The following is a 17,306-nucleotide window of genomic DNA, read 5'->3' on the forward strand; positions in this document are numbered from 1 at the left end:
ATCCCATAATTTCAGCAATAGTATGACCATTTCATAATTTTAGCTCTTTATCTGCCATCTCTCAAAACTGGTCTCTGCCAATGACTGTCCTCACATTAATTTCCATGAAACACAGGAGATATACATATCCATTTTGCTCCTAAAGAATCTATAGTGCTTGCTATGCAATACTGAAATCAGTCTTAGTCCCTCCTGGAAGCTAAATAACGCAAAGTCTTTTCTCCTCTAATTTCTATTGTAGCAATTATATGTTAGCCTCTCCTCATCAACAGTCACTACCTGGAAAAGTTTTGGCAATCTAATATATGTTTTGATGCATGGTTACCAGTTTATGTAAGTAAGAATTTCCTGCTTATTGAGACAGCAACTTCCCTGAAAGAAAAATTATGTCTAAAAATTTCTTTTATGTTCTACAAATAGTACAAAGCACAGATTTAAGAATTTATGTTAAGAACCACTGATTGATTGATTAACTGATTTTAGAGAGGACAGAACAGGGTGTGAGAGGGAGGGGAGAGGGGGGAGAGGGGAGAGAGGGACGGAGGGGAGAGGGAGAGAGACTGATTTGTTGTTCCACCTACTTATGCATCAGTTGATTCTTTATATGTGCCCTCTCTGGGGATCAAACCCACAACCTTTGCATACTGGGACAATGCTCCAACCAACTGAACCACTTAAATCAACCAGAATTGAAAGAGGTACATTACTGAAGCAGAGAAGAAGGAAAGATAAGGACAATTTCACTGAAAAGGGAGAAAGGTGAAATCTAAGAGTAAACTAAAGGCAATTGGGCACCCTGGCCAGCTACAGAAGTAGCTATTTATTTAATAGTGACTATTCAAAGTATTTATTTAATATTCACCAGGATTAATGTCCTATCTTTTCTTACCTAAATGTAAGACAGTCTTAATATTTCTAAAGTCAAAGAGGCTTTAAAATCCAAATTTTGGCTTCAGAAAACTGGGTATTATATAACACCATTGAGCTAAAATTTCATGAGACTGGTTTCTTTGTTAATTGGGGATAAATTATTTCTTTAAATGATATGCATATAATTTATGCAATATATAGAAGTAGTTTTATATCTATGAATGGATATGTGTATATATATATATGGATGGTTCCTAGTTCATTAAACCAAGTCATATTAAAACGGTATTTTTATAGGGAAATGCAATTTTTAAAAACATATTTGAGCCACAAAATTAAATGTTTTTACATAAAAATGTTTATTTTTTTACAACAACACTGTAATATATTTGAGTAGATATATTATTTATCTTGTAATGGGAAAATTGCTATAATCCTTAATATATAGAAGCTTGCTAAATAGCAGGAACTTATAAAACAATGTTTAAATTTGTTCATTAAAATTGAACAAAATGTATGATTAAAAAAAAACAAGACTAAAACAATGTTGACAAAGAAAATCAGAAGATGAGAAATACCAGATTAGATCTTGCAGTGTAGTACATTTCTTCTGAACTGTCCAAAAAACCATCACTGTCGGGCTGTTTAGCAGAGACCAAGAAACCCAAGTTATTTACACTTACACTAAAAGCCATAAATTCACAAAGGGAAATTTTCTTAAGTAAGTCCTGCTAACATAATTTTGTTAAGGCGCATGCAAAGTCAAATCATATTAAGGAGCTTCCAAAAAAGCAACACTGCAACAAATTGGCTCTACAATTCAGTTACTACATTAGCACAGAATTTAAAAACATGCAGGACCAACTTAAAAAGAGAAAGAAAATAGACTGCCTTAACAAAATACAATTAGCATTTATAAAAATCATGACTACTTTTTCTTATTAACCTTCTCTGTCCCCTATGTAAATGTCAGGCTTCAATATTGTAATATGATCGTTTTAAGAATTTTTCTTTAACATTTCTTTCTTCCATGCTGGTATACTGAATGGGAATAACTCCAAAAGTTAAAGGTTAAAGACTTCTTTTAGATGTCTTTCGTCAACTGGGTTAAAATAAGCCTTAAGTTTAAGAAGAAAGTTCCCACTTCAACCCTCAATACCGTATTTTTCAGACCATAAGATACACCCAGGTTTTAGAGGAGAAAAACAGAAAAGAAATTTTTGAAGCAAAAAATGTGGTAAAATATTTAATAACATAAATAAGAATATTTCACCAATGTCAATATAAACAGAACTCAACAGCAGCATTAACAACCATTATTCCTCCCAAATTGGGGAAACCGCCCCCCATGTGGGGGTGCGTCTTATAGTACAAAAATGTGCTAACAGTTCCTTTGTTCTCATTATTAAATAGAAAAATAATGCAACATTATCTGGAGCTCTGGTAAACTAACTGCATTAGGATTAATTCTGCTTGTTTTTTTAAATCTCATGTTTTATTGTTCCATAGAATATTAACATCTGAATGTGTGCAAAGCATTCTGCTTCTAAGACTACATCTACTCTATTATCATATGTTTGGAAAGAAGTATAAAACATTAACAAAAAGGAATCATGAAGAGAAGGTTTACATAGTTAGCAAGTTTTAAATGAATGACGAACTTGATCTATTATGTATGCCTCGTCTCTCCTGAGTTTTAGTACTCCAAACAGACTGACTCTACTCTGATGTTTAAAAAAACTGACCTACACTCTTAAAAGACTGCCCATAAATTTAGTGAGAACTTTTATTGATCCAACATTTTATTTTAAATTATGCCATTTATCCTAGTAGATACATATACTAAGAGATGCTTAAAACCTGAAAAACAGAAATAAAAAGGAAATTAAAGGGCCAGCATTAAACACACTTAATTAGAGAGTGGTAAAGCTAGTAAGTTTTTCCTAAATAATTTTGAAAATATTCAATCTCAGCAACACAGATTTATTTATTCTGAATTTTAGAATGACTTACCTTTTTATTTCCCCAAATGCATTTGAAAATATTAATGACTAGCTTTTTAAGTCAGTTTCAATATATCATGAAGACTAAAACATTTATTTTCAATGTTAACATTCCAAGATGAAACTACTTACAAGTTCATGATGTGGCTCCGTCTCCTTCCTTAAGGGTGGATCAAATTTTACTTGGCCAACTAAAAAAAAAAGTAAAGCCATGATTTTTTTTTTTATCCTTAATGATAATACTAATTTAAATAGTTACTCTACGGCAAAACACATTTTACTATCTACTCTACATTAGTCACAATCCAAAGATTTAAATAAAGAATCTGTTAGCCAGAAAAGTCAAAGAAAGTCTAAACTGTTAAAGTTTAATCTCTTAATAATAGGCCTTTTCCATAGTAAAAAAGAACATAATTAGCAAAATCATGTTATACTCAGGATGAACTTGCTACTTCATTGTGACCCAACATAAAAAGAGACAATCTTAACTGAGGACTGAAGTGTGCAGACAGCAATTGAGGCAGAGTGCTTTTGGAAGCCAGCCTGCAAGATGGCCTGGTGCTCATAAACTTATGTAGTCCCTTGCCATAGCCCCAGGGTTGGTCTATGTGACCAAATGAATAGGGCAGGGTGATGGCATATCACTACCAAGATGAGGCTCCTGTCTTGGGCTCTACTGGATCACTTGCTCCGGAGGAAGTCATGCCATGAGTAGTCCCAGGGAGAAGCTACATGGCAAGGAACTGAAGCCTGAGACTAACAGTTAGGTGAGTAATTTGGAAGCAAATCCTCCAGCCTATTGAAGCCTTTAAATGACTGCAGTCCCAGCTGACATTCTGATTTTAACTTCACAACAAACTCTAGGACAGAACCACTGGTTAAGTTGTCCCAGATTCCTGACCCTCAGAATGAGTGAAATAACAAATGTTTATTGTTTTAAGCTGCTGAATTTTAGGATAATTTTCTATACAGCAATAAATAACTAACATACTACTGTAGCTAAAGTATAAAGTAGCTAGAGCAGATATAAGTTGACAATAATACATCTTTTTCCTTGCTGTTCTAATACACTGAAGTATCACTACCTTTACCTTAATTTCTGTATCTCATTATCATTTTCTGATTTTATAGCCTGGGTACAACATTCAAGAGCAATGACGCAGAAGCAAAGAGATAAATATAAAACATACAGTTCAACTAGTAAGAGCTTTAGCTAAAACTGCAATCCTTAGTCAAGGTGGGCAAATAAGTGAGATTTCAAAGTACCATCACTTTTACAATTGTTTTGATTTTACCTTAATGTATGATTAACTGTGAATGTTAATACCAATTAAAGGAGACCATGAGATTAAGACATTTTGTAATATCAGGCACAAGCAAAAGGTTGTGAAACACAGCCCTGTTAAGATCTCCATTTGTGTGTGACTATGTGTATGCTTTAAAGATGTTAATGGACTAGGTATCAATTTTTGGCCCTTGAAGATAAGCAGGTTCTTCAATAATGGGTTCCTTATACCTGTTCACATATGATCACACATCAAAGATTACAAAATAACTTTTAGGGAGGTATTATAAACAATATATACATCACCTCGATAGAGGTGTACTAAACAGCTCTCATCTAAGTCTGTCATCAAAAAGCAAAATTAAATCTTTAATAAAGTTACATGAGGACAGTTTCTGCACCCATCTGCCTTGTGTTAGTGTCACACATGAACATGCCTACTTCCCTTACCAGACTACATGATCCCTGGCTACAGCAGGGATACAGAGATGCTGTCTTAGAATAACCTCCATAACAAACACAGAACCCTAACTGTAGCAGATATTCAATACTCCTGCACTCTGGGAATGAATTTCCAGAAAGGGGGGCCTGTATGGGGGGGGCAAAGCCCCTATGGAGAGTCATTCTTTTTTTAATATATGGGCTGCCAAAGTGAGCACGAGATTCATTCTTCATGTCTTACACTGGCACTGCTCTTCTGTTCTCTTCAAATTCCCTTAAGGTATGACAACCTTCTGCCACAGGATCTTCCAACTAGTGTTCAAATAATTGTTGGTCAATCATCTCAGGCTGCAATGCTGTTTATGATGCTCTTAATAATGTCAAAAACTCCTACTTATCTGTAATTGTATATTGGTCTTGATCTCATTTCCCCTACCATCTCCTTGAATATGTCAAGCAGTGCACCATAAACTTATCTTTTAACACCCAGATGAAAACTCCTTTTTAGTATCTTTGAGATAGCTCATTATCACCTGCTGAGCCTTCATTAGCCATTATGGGTCAAAACAAATCCTACTAAGGCAGACAAGAGCCCCAGAATCACTTCTTCTTAAAGCAAGCCTTTGTCACATTTAACTAAAGGTAGAGGGGACCTTCTAGGAGGAAAAAAGTAACACCTTTCCGCAAATGAGTCAGTTGTTCTATGTATGCCACCTAAACGGCATTTAGTTTAATGAAGAGAAAACCTTGGTTGCAAGGAGAGACACCATGTAATTACACACATGAAACAGGTTCAAGAGAAGCATTATTAAAATAAATTATTTTTCCTGCCTTTGTAAAAAAGCCTGCCTTTGTAAAAAAGAAAAGTCAACAGCATTACTGACCATTCTGTACATCATCTCACATAAAATTGTAAAACATTCTAAATCAACTGGGATTAGAACATTGTGTCCTCTCTGCCCCGGCTCCCGGATCCGCTCCTCCTACTCTCCTAGATGAATGTCTTCTTTAAATCCTTGATTGTTGGATGTACATGCAGTTTGACTTCCTGGCAGCTCTGGGTGCTTTTTGTTTTGAGGTTAGTTGTAATCATTATGGTTGTGCAAGGAAGCAAAGCAAGTTGCCTGTGCCTCCATCTTGACTGGAAGTCGGGAATGTTTTCTTCTTTTTATTAAGTATATTTTAATTATTGTGCTATTACAGCTGTCCAAATTTTTCTCCCCTTTCTCCCCTACTCTACCCTCGACCCCCCCATCCTCCAGTATTTCTCCCCACCTTTAGTTCATATCTATGGGTTGTACATCTAAGTTCTTTGGCTTCTCCATTTCCTATACTGTTCTTAACCTCCCCCTGTCTATTTTATGCCTACCAATTACACTTCTTACTCCCTGTACCTCCCCCCTCATTTTCCCCTCCCCCTCCCCACTGATAACCCTCCATGTGATCTCCATTTCTCTGATTCTGTTCCTGTTCTAGTTGTTTGCTTCGTTTTTGTTTTTCTTTTTTAGGTTCAGTCATCGATAGTTATGAGTTTGTTGTCATTTTACTGTTCATATCTTTGGTCTTCTTTTTCTTAGATAAGTCCCTTTAACATTTCGTATAGTTAAGGGCTTGGCAATGATGAACTTCTTTAATGACCTTTTCTGGGAAAAATTTTATTGGCCTTTCCAATCTAAATGATAGCTTTGCTGGAGAGAGTAATTTTGGATTAAATCCTTGCCTTTCATGACTTCAAATACTTCTTTCCAGCCCCTTCTTGCCTGTAAGGTTTCTTTTGAGGAATCAGCTGATAGTCTTGTGAGCACTCCTTTGTAGGTAACTCTGTCCTTTCCTCTTGTTGCTTTTAAGATTCTCTCTTTATCTTTAATCTTGGGTAACTTAATAATGATGTGCCTTGGTTTGCTCCTCCCTGGGTCCAAATTCTTTGGGACTTTTCTGGGTTTCCTGGAAGTCTTTTTCCTTTGGTAGATTAAGTTTTCCCTCATTATTGGTTAAAATAAGTAGTAGATTTCTTGCTCTTCCTTTTCTTCTTCTGGCACTCCTATGATTCAGATGTTGGGACATTTAAAGCTGTCCCATACGTTCCTAAGCCTCTTCTCATTTTTTTGAATTCTTGTTTCTTCATTCTAATTGAAGGTTTATTTTTTCCTTCTGCTCCAACCTGCTGATTTTAGCCCCAGTTTCCTTATCTCTACTGTTAGTTCCTGTATATTTTGCTTTATTTCACTTTGTGTAGCCTTCATTTCTTCCTTCATTTTGTGACTGAGCTCAGTCAAGTCTGTGAGCATCCTGATTCCCAGGTTTTGAACTCTGCATGCATCAGATATGTTGGCTATTTCTTCATCGCTTAGTTCTATTTTTGGAGTTTTGATCTGTTCTTTCACTTGGGCCATATTTCTTTGTTTTTGAGCACTTACTAGGTTTAAGGGGGCAGAGCCTTAGGTATCTGCCAGGGCAGGGCAACCCTCTTTGTTGTGCTGTGGCGCAGTATGTGAAGGAGGGGCCCGAGAGGGAACAATGCCACTGGCTTGCTCTGCTCTAGCCCCATTTTCCAAGGAACTCTCCTGTGAGACTGGGAGTTTCTCCAGCCGTCACAATCCCCACAGTGATTTACAGCTAGAGGTTGTGTGTCTTTAGTTACCCGTTTGGCCAGCCCCATCTCTTCTGCGCTGCTGATCTCCGCCCCTCCCACTGGTATGGATGAATGTTTGTTTCACTCCTTGGTTGTTGGAGTTCCATGCAATTTGATTTTCTGGCTCTTCTGACTGTTTATCGGTTTTAAATTGGTTATTATCCTTCTTTTGGTTGTGCGAGGAAACAAAGCGTTTCTACCTACACCTACATCTTGGCCAGAACTCAGGAACGTTTTCTTAAACAGTTGTCTTAAGTTATCACATTACCTAATTTCCCTAAGGTCATTTGGATTTCAGGTCCCTAAAGTTAAATCTTCAGTTCACAGAGAAGTGTTGTTATAAGCCTGATTGCACTAATTAGCATTTTAAGTCATAGGGAATTAATCCTTCCAAGAAGAAAAAAGTTAAGGCGCTGTTATTCCAAAGATTCCTGTTGGCAGTTTATCATTAGTAAGTTGATGGTACTGGATGTCATGTGAATTAATGGTCTGTCCTTCTGAGACCATAACTTGGCTGTCTGTAAGAATTACTTGGAGAGCTATTTTCAAAGGTAGAATTCTGGGCTGACCCAAGACCTACTGAATCAGGATCTGTGGAAAAGTGGGGCTTGATAATCCATTTTTAAAGATTCTCAGGTTATTCAGATATTCAGCCAGTTGGCAGACCTCCACCTCTCCTTTGATACTCAAAGACCTTGCACCAACAGCATCTACATACCCTGGGAACTTGTTAGAAGTAACAGCATCAGGTCCCATCCCAGAGGTACTGAAATCAGGAACTGCAGTGACATGCACACATAAAAGTTTAAAAAGCACTGCTGTGATTTCTTCTCTTCTGCCCACTCTAGAGATTTTGCTCCTCTTCCCAAATAATAACATAAATACATACCCCTCCTACTACCAAAAATTCCTCAGGAACAAGCGAAGTAAAATTCTTACTGCCTTAATTAAACTTTACCTTTAAAAGTGTTTGGTAAAAAGTACTACTTGGCAGAAAATAAAGCAAAAGTGCTATAATAAAACTATAACTTAAAATCTTACTTCTCTTCCAATGATCTAAATGCTCAAGCCAGAAAAATTCATACTTATCCTTGAATCCTTTCTTTTTCTTAAGACTTACAGCTAATCCTTCAAAAAATCATCTTGGCTACTATACCTTCAAAACACATCAACAATGTGCCTACTACTCACATTTCACCTCTAACACCCTAGTGTACGCCATCATCTTCTCTACTCAGGACTATTGCAGGGGCCTCCTAACCAGGTCTTTCAGCCTTGCTCCATGTAAGTGAACTCTCAATAAAACAGGGAGAGGGACTGTTTTGAAATATGAGTCATATTACCTCAAACCTAGCCTAAAGTTTTTAAATGTCCCCCTATTTCTTTCAGAGAATAATCTGAAATCCTTATACTAACTACATATCCCTGCCTGACTCCTCTCCCACTTCACCTACCACTCTGACCTCATTTTCTCTCACTCTCCCCCTCTGCTCTCTCCACTCCAGCCCCACCACTCCTTCACTGTTTCTAGAACACTCCAAGCATAACGTCCCTTTAGGCACTTTGCTATGACTCTTCCCTCTGTCTGAAATTCTTTTTTCTTAGACATCCATATAACAACCCCCATTCCATTCCTTAAGTCTTGGCTCAAATGGAAGATTCTTAGTGAGGTCTTCTTCTATAAACTTATTTCAAATTGAAGCTCTCTATCCCTAAATCAACATTTCTGATCCTTTACTTTGCTCTGTTTTTTGTAAGTAGCATTTATCTTTATTTATATAGTTGAGTAGAGGGCTTTTGTATCTATTTTGTTACTCCTGCATCTCATCTACTAGAATGGTGACAAAGAGTAAATACTGACATATAATAAATATTCAATAAATATTTCTTATACAAAACAACAGAAATCTTATTTGTTAATGTCAAATTATAAACTGTGTACAGCACATACTCACAGTTTATCTCTGAGCGTGTCTTTTCTTCTCTCACGTTTCTACTTGTTGAGTGGATTCTATGTGGCACGGCAACGAGGGGCTAGGGAAGAACAGAATCAGTGATGTAGCATTAGATACTCAAATCATTGTCTGGTCTCCACAAAATTACCCAGATAGGAAACAAATACTTCATTTTATGTAAAATAGGAACAAGATACAACTTCAGCAATATTTTTTTAAAGGCAACCACAAATTGGAACTCTTCAGTTCTCAAACTGGCAGCTTCTCAAGATTAGGGATATATCCATAGCAGGTTCTCGATAAAGGTTCTCTTAATGAAATACAAATATTCAAAATTCAATATTCCAGTAATTCAATAGCTATTCAAAAGCTATAAGCTAGCTTTCCCAGTTGCAGAGGAGAAAAACTGTAATAAAAAATTCTGCCTCAACTTATTTCAAAAAGGCTGAGATAAATGAAATGAAATAATGCTAAATGTGTTCATGATTTATGCTCCTTTTAGAGGAACTTACTGACATGAATGAAGAAGTATTGTAGTTGGGACAAAGGGGATGAAGATACCCCAGAAGAAGTGGTGCCAGCAAAAAACTTCCTATTACTGGGATACTGAGATATTTCATGCATTGAAAATGCAAAAGATAAGATGTTGGAAGCACATCCAAACTTAGAAAGGAATGTGATACCATGGCACAGAAAAGGTACTCACTCCATCATAAAGTTATATGAAAAAGGCCAGCACAGTGCAATCTACTCCGTAAGGAGACTAGTTGATAATTAAACTATCTATAAAAGTTTTTTTTAAAACAAGGAAACAGTGTACTAAATAAATACGAGTTTTACTATTTTTTCCATTTCCCTATACAATTAAAACTGTCAGTAACAGAGTTTTTAATGTTTTGACATTTTTTAAGGTCACAAAATAATTACAGTTCCCCCCACTGATTACTAAAATTGCTTTGCAGGGTTTCAGCTTACATGTCACTATTACAGTCCTGCACTACCATGTAAACTGAGGACCAAATTACAGAAGAGTTTATAAAACCAGAGTTTTTAAAAAACAAAATCAAGCAAAACAAAAACGAACTTTCTCCCTAGTCTAATTTAAGGTCAATAAGAAGTTACATTTTTAAAGTTTTATGTTCCGAACGCCTTTCCAGATCTTTAACAAAAGGACAGATAGCTTTATTTAATCAGCTATATAAAGATAGCAAGGTAGACCAATGGTGAACTGGTAGAAAGGTTCTCTCTGATTTAAGATAACCTGCGACCTCTTTTCTGACCACTGAGAGCTACCATTCTTACAGCATCATCAATGAAATTTACGCCATTTTTAAGTACCTTCCACAAAGTCAGTCAAGTTAAGGCTACGTATTTCAGTTACAGACCCAATAACAGAATTCTGCCACATCACATATAGTGAGTTTATCTTTGGTTCCACTATTACTAGCTGAGCTAAAAATGTTAAATATGCCAACATAAGTGAGGATTCCATTAATATCAATGCTTCCATAGCATTACAGTTATTTCATTCAATGATTACACTGGTTCATTTTTAAACATTTCCATAGTGGACAGTTAGGGTTTTAGTCACTCCAAAAATCCTATACTTTTTACTAACCACTAGTAATTCATCAGGTTGTATAAGGATTCTTTTTGAGAAGAAAAATGAATAGAAATTTTTAGTATACTCTAACATCTTGTTTATATGCTTCCCATTTGCAATCTCTTTTACAGTGGATGATTTATTTAGCAACTTTATCTACAATGACTACTTTAAAATAACTACAGTAACTTCAACAAGTGGGTTAGATGATTCTGCCTTTGCCATTTTCAGATAATAGCCACCTATAGCCAAAAAGAAAAATCTAGCACATGACTTCCCTAGGAAAGACTAAGTCAGAGTTAGTTGTTCCCTCAACATTTTTTTTTCTTTTCTTATCCTCACCTAAGGACATTTTTTGTTTCATTGCTTTTAGAGAGGGAAGTGGGAGGAAAAGAGAAACATCAATCAGCCACCTTCCTGTATATACCCTGACTGGGGATTGAACCTGTACCCTGGGTATGTGCCCCGACCAGGCATTGAACCCACAATCTTTCGGTCATGGATGATGCTCCAACCAACTCAGTCATACTGGCCAGGGCCTCTCAATAGTTTTTTACTTAAACCAGCTTTACTGAAACCAGATTCGGAATTTTAAAAAACTGATTTTGGAAATTACGTACATATATAATGTTATATATCCTACTTAGTAACGACAGTTCCTACCTCAGGATCATCATCATCAAAATCATGGTAAGTGGAATGATCAGGATTATTCACTTTGTCCAAGAGTTCAATTGCCAAAGACCGTGTCAAAGGTTGTGTGACAAATGGGTGCTATAAAGATAAAATAATAAAGCACAGAACACTTATTAGAAATCTGACTGCATGACATTTATCTTTTGAAAAAAGACATAGTTCAGGGCAAAAGTAATACCTGCAATAACTTTTCAGCTGTAGGTCTTTTTTTTGGATTTTTGGTGAGTGCCATTTTCACAAAATGATGAAAACTATTTGACCTAAGAAATTTAAAAAATTAAACTTTTCATTTTCAATGATTTTCCCCCTCCTAACTATAAAAGTAAATAACACAAAGATACTCACCACTTTATTTTATCCTTTAGTTTCGGAGGCTGAAAATTGCTTTTCGTCATTAGAAATAATGCTCTGAAAAAAATCAACAACAAATCATTACGCAGCATTTTAAGACTTCATATTAACAGAAAATGTAAATTCTATTACTCTTATCCCAAAATAAGGTAAAGCAAGACAAAACTCATCACTTGTTCATGAAATGTCCTCATTTAAAAGTTGGATTCTTTAACGAGGACACACTGACCTCATTGGGTGGAGGTCGAACATGGGCGGCTGGAGCTCCGCAAGTTCTATGGCCGTGATCCCCACCGCCCAGAGGTCACAGAGCTGGTTGTACCCCCCTTTCCTCTCAACAGCTGCGACTTCTGGAGCCATCCTGAAAGAAACATTCCAGAAAAGAAAGCCTTCTGTTTATTGTATTTTCCTTCACATTCCCACAAGAGGCACACAGAACCACCACTATCTAAGCTGAAATCTACTTAGGGGTTGCTGTCTGAAAAATAAGTATGTAGTACTTACAAAGCCCATTTCTCCTAGGACCTCATCATTTTATAAGCACCTCCATCCCAAGCCCCTACTGGTGACTTAAAGGTTTGTAAAAATTTACAATCACTATGGAACATATCCCAAATTTGTCCATACTCCAATCTCTCTTCTTCTGCACAGCAAAATTCTAGAGAAATAACATCTTGCAGTAAATATTCTATAATTTTTAGCTCTACCTCCTTATATCAATAAACTGCAATCTGGCCTCTGACTGTTTTCATTTGACCAAAACTATTGATCGGGGCACCAATAATCTTCATTTAGTATTTAACTCATGTTTACCATAAACTTAATTGGCATTTTTTTCAGTCTTATTATAATGGTGGAGAGCTTATAAAAGTGTGTTTTTAATTTAATCTTTATTGTATTTTCTCTATTACCATTTAGTCCCCTCGTACCCGCCTCCCCCCAGCAATCACCACACTGCTGTCCAGGTCTAACCATTTCTCCTTTTTGTTCAAACTCTCTACTCCCTCACCTGCCCCCTCCATTAGCTGTGAAGAAACTGAACTAAAACAAGGAAAAAGGTGTCTGGTTTTTTAAAATAATTTATTTTTTCATAGAAAAGTTGCCCAAACTCAGAATTATTTTTTTAACTTACTTATAGTCTTATTCTAATTATGCCTGTATAAATTTGTATTTGACTGATTTAAATAATTGTATTAATTTTCAAATACTAAAACACAATTTTGAAAACAACTGAGATAAAGATCTCAACTCTTACATATCAAAAGAGAGATTTAAATAAGTAGCCTTACTCATGTACATTTGTCTTCCTGGTACAATTTCAGGGAAGTCAAGTAAGTCAGTAAAGTTACAAAAAAAATGCTAACTTTCAAATGCTTGGTCTTAAAATCTTATTATTCTTCAAGTAGCTCTACAAATACACAAGTTATTATAAGAAAAGTGAACATTAGAGTATGTCAGTTAATACTTTATTGATGGCTACAAAACAGCTAGCTGGTTCTTACCCCAAAGAATCCCAGAAAGGCTGACAAAGTTGGGTTATAAACTTATAAAAGCAAGCTTGAGGTTGGGGCTAAAAGCATGTATTAGAAAGTGTCATATCTAAACAAAGAACAGTTAGTGCTCCAGATTCCTCCTTGCATCCTTCAGGACTCAGGAACCTTTCCCATTCCAACTGGATAGAGAACAACAGAAACTGAGAGAGAGGCTTCAGACTGAAAAATACTAGATACAAAGAAAAGCAGGGGCTGCGGACAGGAGAAGTCTGTGTCTAGAACGATGAGCTCCCCACCTTCCTTCACCTGCTCAGTCCTCAGTGAACACCAGGTTTAACCACTACCTCCATTGCACACAGTGCTATGAATCAGTTTTTAGTGCCTTGCTCTTAAACGAGAACCAGAAGATAAAGATTACAAGTCATCTGAGGGAAGCCTCCATCATGAAAGCATTAAATTAAAAAGTTGAGAGAATCTTATAGAAAGTAGAACAAAAATATTTTTAAAAAGTAGTACAAAATTTTAAAAACTTAATGGATTGATCCAAGTGGCCCAAGATATAACCACTGACACCCAGAAAGAGAGAACAGAATAAAGTATAGCAAAGAAATTATCAAAGAAATAATATAAGAACATTTCCCAGAACTGAAAGACATGAATCTCTTGATTGAAAGGTACAAATGCCAAGTATAACAAATAAAAGTAAAAACAACAAAAAACCCAAAACATTCTGAGGTACATCATCATGAAACATCAAACCACTAGAAATGATTCTAAGGGACAGGGGTTACATTCAAAGATCACAATTCCATCAGCCTCAGAGAAAAGAAGACTTCATATTTCAAAAACTGCAATCTAGAATTCTATATTCACCTAAATTATGAGTCGAATGTGAGTCTAGACATGCCAGGTGTCAAAAATGATACTCAAATCTCTCAGGAAGTTATCAAAATACATGTGAGGGGAAACGGTAATGAAAGAGGAAAACCTGGATTCCAGGAAATGAATTCCCAAGCCGAAGATGAAAAATTCCCAGGGGTTTCCCTGGCTGGTGTAGCTCAGTGGATTGAGCATGAGCTGTGAACCAAAGAGATATTTTTCTCCCTCTCTTTCTCCCTCCCTTCCCCTCGCTCTTAAAATAAATAAATAAAATCTTTTAAAAAAAATTACCAGGGAGAAGCTATGCAAAAAGACCTTGAAAATAAACAATTCAGGTTGGAATATGAGAGAAGATGACTCCAAAAAGGATTATTAATGAAAAAAATAAAATAAAACAAAGCAAAACACAAACAAAAATAATTTGATAGGCTTTATGACGTGGAAAACTATATACTGGCATGTTACAGAATGGCAAAATACAAAAAGGTATAGAAGTTAGCCGGGGATTAAAAACTAAGCAAATTAAAAATAAATACATTTCAAGTTGGCAAATGTAATGACAGTGTAACAACTGACTCAGCAAGTACAATGCAAGGATTAGAAGACTGGAAGATGAACGAAGAAGAGCGCTAAAATCCTCACCTATCATAATACAGTCTATAAACAATAACAGATATGCTAGAGATGGCAGAAGATACAAGTAGATCAGTTAAAAATTGTATTTTTCAAATCCTCACCTGAGGATTTGTGTCCCGACCAGGCCTAGAACCTGCACCCTTTTGGTGTACAGGATGACACTCCAAACAAACAAGCCATCTGACCAGGGTCTACGTAAGTTTACAAGCCCTTCAGCGCTGCTGAACTTCTAACATATACATCCATTTGATAAAAAGACAAATTGATACCAAAACACTATATATCATCTCCTAAATATGAAAACAAGTCACCCAGATCAGTGCCATCCCACTGCTGAGCAGGCCAACTAGGAGGGCGTCGGGGGAGTGTTGGCGCTTAAACTGCAGAAGAGTGTGAACAAAAACCTCTCCATCTGCCCAGCACTATGTTCACAATGACCAACAGCACATCCAGCACACAGTGAGTGATCAAAAACATCTACTGTGCACATTCATGAATACTTTCCATAGAATGGGTAAAGAACACCTAGCAGGCAAATACAGTTCACAAAGCTCTGTGGAGGCAACTAGTAGCATTCAAGATTATTGAGGGAGATACAGGTCATACTGAGGAAGATTCCAAATGCCAAGAAATACATGTTTGATCTTGTGTGCAAGCAAGATAATGTCAAAAAACTTGAGTAAAGGGGTACTGTAAATAACGGAATGTTGAAAGATTAGCCAAAATATGGACTAGAAACGGGGATGAAGAAAGATATTTTAAAACATCTGTGAAAATCCTGGACATGAGTGGTGGCAGGGGTTGGTTGGGTTTTTCCAGCAGAGCTGGACAAGGTTCCCTAAAGACATATTAACCTTCACAGTCTTTTCCACTTAATGAAAATTAACATGGCAGAATATTTTCTGACTGTGTATTCCAGCCACAAGTATACACGTCTAAATTACTTAATCTGCTGATAACCTTCTTAATGTTTTTATGCTAAAGTTTTTGATTATTTAGCCTGTATTTTGTAAATGCTGTATCCAATAAGGAAAAGAATACAGAAAGTAAATTATCAGTTAAAAGGCAATTACCAGTATGGTGTACCAATGAAAGACTTCCGTTTGGCAATTGTAGCTGTTATCTGTGCAGATACTCCAAAATCAGCTATTAAAAAAATGAGAAACATTCAGAAAACTGAGAGAAAGCAATACTTAGGGCAACGTGAGAAGAGGCTTTAATTATTATTATTTTCATTAAACCAATTTTACACAAATAAGAGATATCCTCAAATATCACATTAAAATTTTTAATGGACTAGCGTTAAAATATCACAAACAGTCAGCATACATCATAACCAAACAGATTCTCATGTATCCCCAACATGAGTCAAATGACAACAAAAGCCATGATCAAATACTTTGGATGAGAAAGAGAGAATCTAACTTGCCAGACTTAGTAAAACAATTTCAAATCCCAGGACCTAAAATTGAAGGAATATCACTGGGACCTCAAGGAGTAATATATTCCTGTTCACTTCCTGTCCCACCCTTGAGGACTGACATCGAATGAGCTGATAAGTCTATTTATTAGTGAATCTAGCTAGTTCAAGAAGATATCCAAACAGAACTCTCCCAATAATCTTTCCTTAGCAATACATTCTAATACCAATTCCAATCATGCAGGAAATTTTTTATGTGGAATTTGTTGCTCTTCTTTAGGTATGTTAAATTCCAACATTTTCTAGTTTTTTAAGGATTTCTAACTCCTTATCAACTGAGATACATTATATACAGGATGTCTTTGAGTAGGGCATACAACGTTAACACAAAATATTGAATTTCTCATAGGAACTGTTTACTAAGTGGTAAAAAGGTAACTGCCTTTTCCATACTCAGAGGTAGCTTAGGAAAACTTTATGGCTTATGTTAATTAGACACATACTCTTAAATCTAATTGGTCCTGGCCCCGGCTGGTATAGCTCAGTGGATTGAGCGCGGGCTGCGAACCAAAGGGTCACCAGTTCGATTCCCAGTAAAAGATCATGCCTGGGTTGCCGATCAGGTCCCCAGTACGGGGTGCATGAGAAGCAACCACACATTGATGTTTCTCTCTCAGTCTCTCTCCTATTTTCCTCTCTCTAAAAATGAAGTAAAAATTGTTTAAAAAATCTAATTAGTCCTACTGCAGGATATAGTTTTATTTATTTTATAACAAATATATTTTTGAATTTTTATTTCTTATTTTAATATATAGTTCAAAATAACTATTTTATATTTGCCATTAAATACTTTATTTAATACCTAACAGACATGACTTTGTTTACAATGACTTTTTGTACATGTTTCTTGTCTTAAACGTTTAAATTATTAAGGTTTTGAATTCTATTTTAGTCATAAATTGACAACCAAAAGTTACAAAATAAAGGTTAAGGCATCTATGAACACAATAAAATATAGATGATGTATTATAAAACTGTATGC

At 35.9% G+C, this 17,306-nt stretch overlaps 1 protein-coding gene across 3 annotated transcripts in view; it reads right to left on the reverse strand.

Moving 5' to 3' along the window:
- The window catches only part of MAP4K3 (mitogen-activated protein kinase kinase kinase kinase 3), a 122,188-nt gene that overhangs the window by 51,292 nt on the left and 53,590 nt on the right, over positions 1-17,306 (reverse strand). For 2 of the 3 annotated variants that reach the window (XM_037136870.2, XM_037136723.2), the window contains exons 8-15: positions 15,918-15,990; positions 12,066-12,197; positions 11,831-11,893; positions 11,664-11,745; positions 11,453-11,563; positions 9,187-9,265; positions 3,006-3,064; positions 1,449-1,511 (exon numbers count right to left, since the gene is read on the reverse strand). In XM_037136870.2, the coding sequence (XP_036992765.1) occupies positions 1,449-1,511; positions 3,006-3,064; positions 9,187-9,265; positions 11,453-11,563; positions 11,664-11,745; positions 11,831-11,893; positions 12,066-12,197; positions 15,918-15,990 (662 nt within the window). The remainder of the gene's footprint in view (positions 1-1,448; positions 1,512-3,005; positions 3,065-9,186; positions 9,266-11,452; positions 11,564-11,663; positions 11,746-11,830; positions 11,894-12,065; positions 12,198-15,917; positions 15,991-17,306) is intronic. The other variant, XM_037136945.2, reaches the window with a different exon arrangement.

Source organism: Artibeus jamaicensis, unplaced genomic scaffold (genome assembly GCF_021234435.1).
Source record: "Artibeus jamaicensis isolate MK-2021 breed Jamaican fruit bat unplaced genomic scaffold, CSHL_Jam_final contig_465, whole genome shotgun sequence".
Lineage (NCBI taxonomy): Eukaryota > Metazoa > Chordata > Mammalia > Chiroptera > Phyllostomidae > Artibeus > Artibeus jamaicensis.